General features: G+C 38.2%; 1 protein-coding gene and 1 pseudogene across 1 annotated transcript in view; one reads left to right on the plus strand and one right to left on the minus strand.

Annotated features, from left to right (window-relative positions):
* The window catches only part of GREB1L (GREB1 like retinoic acid receptor coactivator), a 243,099-nt gene that overhangs the window by 77,774 nt on the left and 151,760 nt on the right, over positions 1 to 13,565 (minus strand). The window contains exons 6-7 of the mRNA XM_043889229.1: positions 9,010 to 9,186; positions 7,046 to 7,168 (exon numbers count right to left, since the gene is read on the minus strand). Coding sequence (XP_043745164.1) covers positions 7,046 to 7,168; positions 9,010 to 9,186 — 300 coding nt within the window. The remainder of the gene's footprint in view (positions 1 to 7,045; positions 7,169 to 9,009; positions 9,187 to 13,565) is intronic.
* LOC122685114 lies at positions 245 to 374 on the plus strand (annotated as a pseudogene).

The raw sequence follows: 13,565 nt of genomic DNA on the forward strand, positions 1-13,565 counted from the left end.
CAACTTCTGAGCATCATTTGTTGAAGGGAAAGGTTCTGCTGATCTGCAAGTCACTCTGTTAAGTAGGGAACACCCACATGTCCTAGGAATCTGTTTGGGGACTTTCTAATCTCTTTTGCTGCTCTCTGTCTATCCCTGCACTAACTCCATGCTGTCTTTATTAGGAAAGCTTCATGAGGCTGGTATATGATAGGGCCAGTCCTTTCATTTGTTATTGTTCTGCCTTCTTTAATACAGAAACATAATCACTTTTCAGCCTTTTGGCTAAGATTAAGTGTAGTATCTGTCCTTATCAGTTTAATACACAAGCATAAGACAGTAAGGGGTTTACATTATGTTGAGCCATCAGTTGCTCATCTAGAGGAAAACTCCATTTCATGGACTGTACATCCATCTCCAATAACAGGGCTAACTTCTCCACTAGGCAGAGAAGGCACAGTGCCTCAGGTACATTAACACTTTTAGGCGTTCATGAAAATGTTTTAATTTCTTTTAAAATTAGAAGAAAAAGGTGAACTTTTGGTCAAAGAAAGTGTCTTAACATTTAATGTTAATATATTCATCTTTGGGGCTTCCCAGGTGGCGCTAGTGGTAAAGAACCCACCTGCCAATGCAGGAGACATGAGAGATGCAATTCAATCCCTCGGTCGGGAAGATTCCCCTGGAGGACAACATGGCAACCCACTCCAGAATTCCTGCCTGAAGAATTCCATGGACAGAGGAGCCTGGCAGGCTACAGTCCACAGGGTCGCAAAGAGTCGGATATAACCGAAGTGACTTGACACACACGTGGCAGGCATGCATATTCATCTTTATATTAATACCAACGCAGCCATAAAACAGAACTTTAAATACTTTAGGCAAATGTATCCAGGGCCTAAGACAGTCACAGAGTCATATCAGGTCCTGCCTAATAGCATTTTCTTAAAAATGACACTATCAGTCCCAGGGGCAGAGCTTAGGTGGCCCATCTCTATCCCACCTTACAAGCTAATTTTTCCTTCTAATGGTAGATAAGCATACCATCTTCAGTTGGAAAAAGTACACATGAGCAAATTAACAATCCCACAAATGCTAATTTAAAATTTAAATAAAAATGGAATTCAAAAATATTTATTTCTAGGCATTTGCCAGGTACTAGGGTGTAGAGGGATAAATAAAATGAGCCTACAGTTTCTAGCATATAAAAAAATATAGACGAGGACTTCTCTGGTGGTCCAGAAAAGATCCACCTTCCAATACAGAGGACATGGGTTCTATCTCTGGTCCAGGAAGACTCCACATGCCGCAGAACAACTAAGCCCACAGGCCTAGAGCCCATGCTCCGCAACAAGAGAAGCCATTGCAATGAGAGGCCCACACACCACAACTAGAGAAAGCCCTCTTACAGTAACGAAGACTCAGCGTAAGCCAAAAATAAATAAATAAAAATTATTTTTAAAAGAATATAGATGGTTAATAAATCACAATTGGGAGAATGGCACACAGTTCAGTTCAGTTCAGTTGCTCAGTAGTGTCCAACTCTGTGACCCCATGGACTGCAGCGCGCCAGGCTTTCCTGTCCATCACCGACTCCTGGAGCCTACTCAAACTCAAGTCCATCACATCAGTGATGCCATCCAACCATCTCATCCTCTGTCATCCCCTTCTCCTCCCACCTTCAGTCTTTCCCAGTATCAGTGTCTTTTCCAATAAGTCGGTTCTTCACAACAGGTGGCCAAAATACTGGAGTTTCAGCTTCAGCATCAGTTCTTCCAGTGAATATTCAGGACTGATTTCCTATAGGATTGACTGGTTGGAACTCCTTGCAGTCCAAGGTACTCTCAAGAGTCTTCTCCAACACCACAGTTTAAAAGCATCAATTCTTCAGCACTCAGCTTTCTTTATAGTCCAACTCTCACATCCATACATGACTGCTAGAAAAACCATAGCTTTGACTAGACAGACCTTTGTTGGTAATGTCTCTGCTTTTTAATATGCTGTCTAGGTTGCTCAAAGCTTTTCTTTCAAGGAACAAGCATCTTTTAACTTCATGGCTGCAGTCACCATCTACAGTGATTTTGGAGCCCCCCAAAATAAAGTCTCTCACTGTTTCCATTGTTTGCTGATCTATTTGCCATGAAGTGATGGGACTGGATGCCATGATCTTAGTTTTCTGAATGTTGAGTTTTAAGCCAACTTTTTCACTCTCCTCTTTCACTTTCATCAAGAGGCTCTTTAGTTCTTCGCTTTCTGCCATAAGGTTGGTGTCATGTGCATATCTGAGGTTATTAATATTTCTCCCGGAAATCTTGATTCCAGCTTGTGCTTCATCTAGCCCAGCATTTCACGTGATGTACTCTGCATATAAGTTAAATAAGCAGGGTGACAATATATAGCCTTGACGTACTCCTTTCCCGATTTGGAACCAGTCTGTTGTTCCATGTCCAGTTCTAACTGTTGCTTCTTCAGATTTCTCAGGAGGCAGGTCAGGTGGTTTGGTATTCCCGGCTCTTGAAGAATTATCCACAGTTTATTGTGATCCACACAGTCAAAGGCTTTGGCGTAGTCAATAAAGCAAAAGTATATGTTTTTCTGGAATTTTCTTGCTTTTTCAAGGATCCAGCAGAAGTTGGCAATTTGATCCCTGGTTCCTCTGCCTTTTCTAAATCCAGCTTGAACATCTGGAAGTTCATGGTTCACGTACTGTGGAAGCCTGGCTTGGAGAATTTGGGCATTACTTTGCTAGCATGTGAGATGAGTGCAATTGTACGGTAGTTTGAACATTCTTTGGCATTGCCTTTCTTTGGAATTGGAATGAAAACTGCCCTTTTCCAGTTCTGTGGCCACTGCTGTGTTTTCCAGACTTGCTGACATTGAGTGCAGCACTTTCACAGCATCATCTTTTAGGATTTGAAATAGCTCAACTGGAATTCCATCATCTCCACTAGCTTTGTTCGTAGTGATGCTTCCTAAGGCCTACTTGACTTCGCATTCCAGGATGTCTGGCTCTAGGTGAGTGATCACACCATTGTGGTTATTGTGGTTTTGACACACAAGTAGAAGTATAATAGCAAGGCTGAGTTAATCCTTAGTTGCAAAATAGGTATTATTTTTAGTTTTACAAATGAGAAAATCCAGACACAACAACTGAGTGGCATCTCCCAAACCTCAGCCAATAAACATCAGGGAGAGTATTTGAACACCAGGACTCGGACTCCAAGCCCTGTGCAGTTTACTGTTTGGTCAGAAACAGTGCTCATTCTGTAGAAGACACTCAGTAAATTAGACTGGATTCAACTGAGGGAGAAATGTTTCCACTCCAAATGACTTCACCTTTGTCTTAGAGCAGCTTTTTAATCTCCCCTCCCCAGCTTTTCTGAGGTATATTTTAACTATCATAAAGCTTACTCAATTCAAGTGGACAGTTCAGTGATTTCTAGTAACTTGACCAAGTGGTGCCACCATCACCATAAACCAGTTTTAGAACATTTCCATCCCCCACAGGAAACCTCATGCCCACTTTCAGTTAATTTTCATTCCCTCCTTGCCCCAGGCAACCACTAATCTATTTCCTATCTCTAGTAATTTGCCTCTTCTGAGCATTTCATATAAATGAAACCATATAATACATGGTCTCTTTTGACTACTTTCTTTCACTTAGCACAGTGTTTTTGAAGTTCATTCATGATATATGATAGCACGTATCAGTAGCTTGCTCTTTATTATTGCTGAATGATATTTTATTTTATGGATACACAATTTTGTCTATTCATTCATGAGTTGATTGACATTTAAGTTGTTTCCAGTTTTCAACTGGATGAATAATGCTGCTATATGAACATTTGTGTGCAAGTTTTTGCAAGAACACGTCTTTATTTCTCCTGGGTAGATGGGGGTAATATTAATATTAATATCTCATTACAGTTTTGATTTGTATTTCCCTAATGACTAATGATATTGAGCATCTTTTCATGTGATTATTAGCTATTTGTTTATGTTCTCTGAAGAAATGTCTGTTCCAAATCTTTTCCCCATGTTTTGATTGGATTGTCATCTTGTTACTGAGTTGTAAGAGTTCTTCATAAATTCTGGATACAAATCCTTTATTAAACATGTGTTTTGCAAGTATCTTTTTCTAGTCTATCACTTGTCTTTTCATTTCCTTAATATTGTCTTTTGAAGTGTAAAAGCTTTGAATTTTGAGGAAGTCCATTTTATCAATTTGCCCAGAAATAAATCCTTTTATTTATAATCAACTGATTGTTGATAAGTGAAATTCACTGACAAAAAGATAATCTGTTCAACTGGTGATGCTGGAGCAACTGGATATCCACATGCGAACAGGTGAACTTAGATGCTCAACTCACATGACACGCAAAAATTAACTCAAAATGACTAATGCAAGAGATAAAACAATAAAACTTTTAGGAAAAAAAATATGGAAAATTTTGTGTTAGGCAAAGATTTTTTTCCATCTATTCTTTATTCCCCCCTCTTTATTTCTGGCTACACCACACAGCTTCTAGGATCTTATTCTTGAATTCCTGTCCTTATTAAACACAAAACACTTATGTGTGTGTGTGTGTGTGTGTGTGTGTGCAGTAAGTACTACCTAAATATAGGTAGTAATTATGTAGCCCCCTTCAGCCAAAACCATAAAATATTTTACCAGGATTGTTGGCTAAAATTTGAATTATCAATGACACAAATATGTTGAAAGAAAATACGCAAAAGATAAAGCAGCAAGTCAGCCAGAACAGAATGTCCAGAGCTTGGCAGCTGGAATGAAAGACAAAGCTGTGTAAATAGTAAATTAATCCCATCTTCAAATACTTTCCTTATTTGTGTGCTTTAGCAAATACTTTGCTAAAATGTGTGCTTACATTTCAGGCTAAGAAATGCTGATTACAGGCAGTCATTGATTGCAGATTAAGAAGGCAATCTCCTATAGGAGGGTAAATCTCTATCAGTTAAGGAGATGCTGCATACTCTTCATGTTTGAAATGATAATATAGTCTGGTATAAAATTCTTACAGTCTACTACTTTCAAAATACATCAAAAAATTATTGTTGAAGACTCCATAAATATTATTTGTCAAGAAGAAAATTTTAGACACAAAGTTTTACTCTTAAAGGCACCATTTTCTATTAAATTCTCTGGATTGCACCTAAAATTAATAGCTAATTTCATGGTCAAATTACCATTCTTCCCTCAACAAGGGATACACAAGAATATTGACAGGGCACTTGGTCACTTGTGTTCACTGTAAGTCAGTTGTGACAACTGAAGGAGACTTTGCTAAATAAAGCCTGAATCTTGAATTCCTCTATTTGGAGCAATTTTCATTTTCAAAATATATTTCTGCATAATTAAAATGCTAACTAACATTTCACTATTTATTATTAACATTTCAGTATCTTTTCATTATTTTCAGGTATGACTAGTTATTTATATATATTCACCTCTCCCTTATGAAAGGTAACATGTTTTATTGCTTTTATCCCTTATTTGAGTGATTTTTAAATCATTGGAGTCAACGATCAAGTACTGGAACCCTGCCTTATAGCATCTGACAAGGGTCTGGGAATATAATAAACACAGGGTAAGTTTCTGTTGGAATGAAGTAAGTATTCACTACTAATGCTGTAGTTTTAAAATTGCATTTCATTAGACCCAAGTTCTAATAGCAGAAAATATACTACAGAATCAAATTACTAAAGTTGTAGGAGGAGACATCATTGTAATGAAAGCTAATATTTTAGTGCCAAGAGCCAAATGCCAACTTTTTTCTTACTTGAATACCTAGTGACATGATGTTCTCTCATTTATTCTAAGTGAGAATTTAAAATATTCTCTTCTCTCTTAAATGATAGCCTTTATACAAATCTCCTGGACAGTTTAAAGGCTAGACTTAAAATCCAGGATGAAATGGTTTTTGCTGAGTCCAGATACATAGCAAGAAATGTCCCCAAATAAAGTCATCTTCATCATCACTGCAGTTGTTACTAACATATTCCAATAATCACTTCCATCTTGAAAATATGTGGAAACCATTTACCAGCTCATCAAAATTTCACATACATTTGGAAAAGAAATGCCAAGTAGCACAGTGAAGACAGCCTTTTTTCCCACTTATTGTGGTTGAGTGAACCCTGGCAGAACACATATGCTATGAGGTCTGTGGGTAAAATAACACTTTCCAAAATACAAGTGAACTGAAAAAAAAAATTCACTCATACTTTTGAAATACTTTTTTTCTTGCCTAAGATACAACCTAGGCTGGTTCTGAAAAAATTTCTCAAATACTATCTGCAGAGATCTCTTCAGTTACAGCCCTCCAGCCCTTCGGCCACCTAGAAACATTAAATCCCCCTGGAGTGTTATCCTGACCTGAGTGCAGACCTCCACACTAGAGGAATTCTCAGAAGTTTTAGACTAATGGCTTATCTGATCAGTTATCAGATCAGCCATTCTGTTGACCCTGCTCTGATACTGTAACATGGCTTCAGGTACTAAGATTTTATCTGGTTATTTGTAACCAAGTTGCAATCTTGCACTACCTGAAACTAGATCCTAGATTCTTCCATTGTGATCTTCAGTCCTGCTTTGGGATTTTAGTTTGTATCCAGGTTGGTTTGTAATACTCAATATAATGTTGAGCAAGCCTAGTTAGAGCCCTACCCTAGCACCCCAGTCTTCATGAGAATGTCCTCAATAAATGCCACCTCATAGCTATGACGCAAACTTCTCCCATGGCTGTATTTCTACTCACTGCCTCCTGTCAGACTCCCCTAGACACAGGTCCTAAGCTTGAGCTAAATTCTCTACCAACTGTCAGTTCCTGTCTCCATGCCTTGCCTGGCATTGGCAGTGCTGTTTGGGATGTGGGGTCCTGGTCACCCACAGACTGACCCATCTCAATGCTGAGTTCTAACAATAACTCAAGTAATACCTCTGTTTAAAAAAAAAAAAATCTCTGTTCAAATCAGCCAAAAGTAAGTTTAAAATGCCTCAATAAATATACATCTGCTGCTTGAAATTGCAAAAGAAAATAACCTGTACCTGTCTGAATGATTCCTGATTTGTATCCATTTGTTGTGCCGTTTTCTGGGGTCACAGTTGATGACACTGAAGAGTTTGGTTTAATGGAGTGGCAAGTGGTAGAGGATTGTCGGCTTCTACATTCTAGAAAGGAGTAAGAATCATAGAGAACAATATTCTGTTAAAACAAGTGATGGAGCCACAATCCACAAAATCTCTAAAATAAACTCCTACTCCTCAAGGGGAAGCCACTTTCTCTAAGAGACCCCTCTTCCCCAATCCTGATTCCAACAGAACGTCCAAGCTGGTGAACATAATTTGTCTTCCTAGGGCCATGTTTGGAAAACAAAAAGATGATTTTGTTCCTTAGAACAGTTTGACTTTTGTTATGCACACACTAGTTCCCAGGAGAAAAATTACTCATAACCAATATAGTCATGCTAGTTTTATGGGTAAGACTGAGGTTAAAATATCAATAATTTATAAAAACTCAGTAAGCTTTCAAGCACCAGTTAATCTCCTGTCCAGGACTGATTTCAGTGCAGAACAGTAACCTAGATTTGGTAGGCTCCCTTCAACCTTAATTTATGTTCAGAAACAGAAGCAAAGAAAAATTTATAAGCAGAGGAGAAAAATCAGAAATTCTCAAATTCTTACTATTCTCAGTTCTTATTAAAAGAAATTGGCAGATACTATTCAAAGTAATTACTGATCATGCAACTAAGCTTCATTTTAAATGAGCCAATATTAATTGGGCTTTGGTGTAGTATTTTAATAATACTTTGTACTGATTCAGGTAGACAGCAAATATTGTGACACCCTGTGAGGCTGTAACTTCCAACCAATTTATACTATATGTTGTACCGTATTAGTATTTAAAGATAGCAGGTGAAAAAGAAATATAAATATAAATAAAATATAAATAAATAAATGACAAAGTTAATTATAGTGAATCCTTTAGAGAGCTTCCAAGCTTATTGGAGACTTGCAAAAGGTAGATGCAGTTTTCTTCAATCTTCTACACCATGACCTTCCTTGAAGAGCTACTATATTTTGGCCAAAAAGCATATCTCCATGTTAGGTATATTGTATGCAAATATGTATTTGACATTATATACATAAATACAATTCCAAAATAGCAGTGGCTATAAATGTGAGGTTCCAGAAGTCACCCAGGATCATTGAGTCACAAACTATTTCAAAAACGTTCCTTACTAGAAAGATGAATTGTCACTGAACACTAAATAAGAACTTAAAGATACTTTATGCAACCATAAAAGAGTCATCACTCGGTGTCAACACAAAGTGTCGTCACTTTGCCAACAAAGGTCTGTATGGTCAAAGTTATGGTTTTTCCAGTAATCATGTATGGATGTGAGAGCTGGACTATAAAGAAAGCTGAGCACCAAAGAACTGATGCTGTTGAACTGTGGTGCTGGAGAAGACTCTTGAGAGTCCCTTGGACTGCAAGGAGATCAAGCTCATCAATTCTAAAAGAAATCAACCCTGAATATTCATTGCAAGGACTGATGCTGAAGCTGAAGCTCCAATACTTTGGCCACCTGATGCAAAGAGTTGACTCGCTGGAAAAAACCCCGATGCTGGGAAAGATTGAAGGCAAAAGGAAAAGGGGGTGCCAGAAGATGAGATGGTTAGAGAGCATCACCGACTCAATAGACATGAATTTGAGCAAACTCTGGGAGATAGTGGAGGACAGGAAAGTCTGCCGTGCTGCAAAGAGTCGGGTTGCAAACATCTTAGGGAACTAAGATTCCACAGGCTACGTGAAGCCGCCAAAAAAAAAAAAAAGCCAAAAACGAAGCAAGTCAAACAACCTGCCAGGGGCTTTATATTTTGGCATAGTCTTCTGAACTTGGGGTATTTATCTACTCCACACCTGGATTCTGAACCCTATATGGGTCACAGGTCACTTGTCAATATCCTAACACTCACATTCCATTCCCACCCCCAGAAACTGGTGCTACCTTTCCAACAGATAAGAGGTCCCTTCGACAGTACACCCTGGGAGCTTCTGACTAGGTAGTACTTTAAGTGCTTCTGCTTCTTTGGCTGGGTGGTGAGCTTCAAGTTTATGTGGTTGGAAAATTCCGTGAAATACCTAAATCCTCTTTCTCCACAGCCGATACAGTTTCCAGAAAACCCTGAAATGAAGGAAAACAGTTACTGGTGGCTTTGCATGTTGTTATAATATTTAAATTTTATATACCAAAAGGACAGAAATACTCTTTGGCCTGTTAACTTCCTAATTTCAAGGAAATAATTCAAAAGAAAAAAAAAATAGGTGCAAAAAATTTAGCAATTATAACAGTGAAAGACTCCTGAGGAGTTGGAGAAGACTCTTGAGAGTCCCTTGGACTGCAAGGAGATCTAACCAGTCCATCCTAAAGAAGATCAGTCCTGAATGTTCATTGGTAGGACTGATGTTGAAGCTGAAATTCCAATACTTTGGCCACCTGATGTGAAAAGCTGATTCATTTGAAAAGACCCTGATGCTGGGGAAGATTGAAGGCAGGAGGAAAAGGGGATGACAGAGGATGAGATGGTTGGGTGGCATCACCGACTCAATGGACGTGGGTCTGGGTGGACTCTGGGAGTTGGTGATGGACAGGGAGGCGTGGTGTGCTGCAGTTCATGGGGTCGCAAAGAGTCAGACACGACTGAGTGACTGAACTGACTGAACAGTGAAAGACGAAATAATTTTAAAATGCTCTAAAGGGATAATGATTAAGGGAATGGAATGGATAATATCATATGATAGAATTTATATAGCTGACACAAAAATATGAAAAATATTGGACCTAGAGATACCTATTATTTCCTCCTTACAAATTCCCTTCTTTTTTAAAAATTTTATTTGTTTTTGGCTGCGCTGGGTCTTTGCTGCTGCACAGGCTTTTCTCCAGTTGTGGCGAGCAGGGGGCTACTCTCTAGTTGTGATGTGCACGCTCCTCATTGCAGTGGTTTCTCTTGTTGTGCAGCACGGGCTCTGGGCGCACAGGCTTCAGTAGTTGCGGGTCCTGGGCTCTAGAGCACAGGCTTAGTCGCTCCCCAGCATGTGGGATCCTCCCGGCTCAGGGATGAAACCCGTATCTCCTGCATTAGCAGGTGGATTCTTTACCACTGAGCCACCAGGGAAGCCCCATACTTCCTTCTTAACCTACTGGCCCTGGTTCTCCATCCTACCCACCATGTGGACTTGACTCCACGGCCACAGCCGATTAGACTGTGGACCATTATCTGACCGCATCTTGGACAGTCAGTCTCTCTCCTGGGGCTTTGAAATAAATACAAAAAGAAATCAGTCAGATGATACCAGACCCTGGATATATAAAGTTTCATAAAATTTGAACCCAAGTCAGGGCTATGCCAGCTAGGGTGTGGGAGAGAGCAAACTGGAATCGTGAAGAGGAAGCTGATCTCCAAATAGGAGAGCACGAACAGAGATGTATAAACTCAGGGCATTGTTTATGTCCTAGTTTCTATGAGATCCAGTTGTACTTTTTGGCACAAGTTTCCGGAGATTCCCATTTCCTCTCTATTCAACCTTTCTTTATTCAAACTAGCTCATTATCCCTTTAGACTTAACATCCAAACAATTCTCACTCAGGGTAATCAAACAGAATAAGACTTTCAATGTTGTTCCTGGAACAGAGGACATGGAAAGAAGAAGAAATGGAGAAGGCTGGGAGGATGAGAAACCATGCTTTGCTTGATTGGAAATCAATGTTTCAACCTCCCTCACTACATAGAAGAAAAGTGGACAGTTAGAGAGTGACTTCTGCTTGTGAGTTGTGAGCACATCACATAGGTTTGGTCATATTGTCAAACAAGGGCGTTCCAAACTGGGTAAACAAAATGTTTCTCTATATAAATAAATAACTGAAAATAAATTCACTGATGGAATAATACACTCTTTAAATCCCCAAATGAACCTGTTTTATAATTAACAAAGGTATATAAGAAGAGAAGAGAAGGACCACAGGATTCAAGACAGACTATTTTATAATGTCCCAATCTCAGAATGTTGACAATTCAGAACATTTAGAAATGGGCAGTCCAACTTATTATTATTTATTCAACGATTATTTGAGCACCTACCTATATGCCAGGCATTGTGCTAAATACTGGAAAACCAGTGGTGAATAAAAGACAATCACAACTTCTGGTCAGTTACATGAAATTAGTAATTCTATATAATTAGTTTCTTATCATCACTTATAGAAATAAAAATATTAATATAATTTCACAAATTATTTAAAACATATTCAGAGATGGATTGCGTTAGAGAGCATTTAGCTATTTGTCTAATTCCTTGGAGCTGTAGACCAAAAAAATAAAGATGTCAATGATTGCTGCATTCACCAAATTCCTAAAGTCAACCATCCATCTAACCATTCATTCATCCACGTATCCATGCATCCATCCACTAATCCATGCATCTATCTACCTGGCCATCCATCCTTCCAGCAAATATCTGTACTCTACTGTGTGCTGGCACTATTTTGGGTACCAGGTTTTTAGCACTGAACAAGGAAGATAAAACCACGGCCTCCATGGACCTTTCTTTCTGATATGATCATTATGCCTTGATGGAAAATTGACTGACCTATGAGGCAGATGCAACAAACTCAAAACACAATAAATATAAAAATCTTCAGCTGAAATAAAAACAGTGTCAAATATGAGGCTTATCTCAAAGGTCCAAGCCAAGTGGTTCATAAAAGATTAATGTGAGAATTAGAAGTAAAAAATTATTGGGGCTAGAGTTTACCTCTTTTCCTCTACCTGTTTCCTGAGGTGAAAAGCAAGAGAGTGACGAAGAAAAGCAATGGAGCTGGATAATCTTCAAAGAAGAGAAACTTCATACTAATGATGAGAATTAGCAATATAAAAGAGTAAGACTGCTACAGTCCATTTTTAAAACTCTGTATGGGTTTCTGTTTAACTTGATTCAAGAGAGAATCAAAGTTCATGCTGTCACTATCACAAAAAAATAATATCTCTTACAGCTAAATTACCTTTCTAGTTTTTCTAGCAATCAGATCTTTCAATTGCTTGGGAGATGTGGGGCATATGCACCGCCTAGTGGATCAATTCCCCCATAGTCTTTGGAATCTGCATAATCTATATAAAAATTTAGACAAATTGCTACTGGAGTCCACAAGGACTCTAGAATATTTTAAGTTTTAAAAAAATTTCCCACTAAGTCTTTTAAAAATTTTATTTATTTTTATAATTTTTTTTTTTGGCTGTGCCACATGGCTTGTGGGTACTTCCCTGACCAGGGATTGAACCTGGGCCCTTAGCAGTGAGCGTGTAGAGCCCTAACCACTGGACTGCCAGGGAATTCCCCCCACTATATTTTAATGCTACTAAAATCATTCATCTTAAGTAAGAAATGTTAGATGAATATTAACTTTTCCACAATAGAGTAATGAACTTATAAAAATCTCATTGGGCCTGTCTGAGAGAAAACTTTTACCATTTTGTGGCACTACACCTTTACTTGGAGTAGTGGTTAATAAAAAATTATTAAACAAAGTCCCATGTCTATAAGGGTATTTAACAAATATGACAGAATGGCAGAATAATTACCATTTAAAGAGCAAGTATGTGCCGGGCACTGTGCTGTTGGGTACCTTATAAATATCACCCCTTTGATCATTATAACCCTGCAAGGTAGGCATTACTGGTTTCTTTATATGCCAATAAATGAGGACTCTGAGACTTCAAGAATATAAGTAGCTTGCTCAAGTTCTTTAAGTGCTAAGTAGCAAATTTGGGATTTAAACCCAGTTTTAATTCCAAAGTCTTTGGTTTCATATTCCTGATTACAAAGGGTTATAAAATCTATTATTCTGATGGTTTTTCTGTGTCCTTTCCATGACATTCTGAGAGGATTCCTCTAGTCATGAAGAAAAGGCATTGAGCAAAAAGGCATTATAAGAGATTTTTCTGTTTGTAGTCAGAACCACATATGCACTGTTCCACTTGATAAAACTTTGATGCTTTTAAAGTGCTGAAAAGGTTTCCAACAACAAAAAGGTGTTCTTCCAGAACCAACTAGGTTCTTAGCTCTGTGATGGAAAAGACTGTGTCTTATCATTCTTGTGCCCACATATCATAGCCTAATGTGATTTTTTAGAACAAATACTGTTGAATGAATGAATGAACAAAAGAATACTTGGATCTTCTTTGCTAATTTAGTCCAGTGTACAAACTTTACCATTAGGTGTCTATATTAAATCTGCTCAATATCACTAAAAGAAGAAAATGGATATTTTGAAAAGTTAAAGCCCATGAAAATGAAAATTATCACTTCTTTTTCTATGAATTAAGAGTGGGCTTTGAACTGTAGTTTAAGGAAACTTCACAAAGCATGTGCAGGATCACTTTCTGACTCAAGATATTGACCTATGTACTCCTAGACTTCTCACAGCAAAGGAAACCATACACAAAATGAAAAGACAACCTATGGAATGGGAGAAAATATTTGCAAATGATACCACCACAAATGGGT

Source organism: Cervus elaphus, chromosome 27, assembly GCF_910594005.1.
Source record: "Cervus elaphus chromosome 27, mCerEla1.1, whole genome shotgun sequence".
Taxonomy (NCBI): Eukaryota; Metazoa; Chordata; class Mammalia; order Artiodactyla; family Cervidae; genus Cervus; species Cervus elaphus.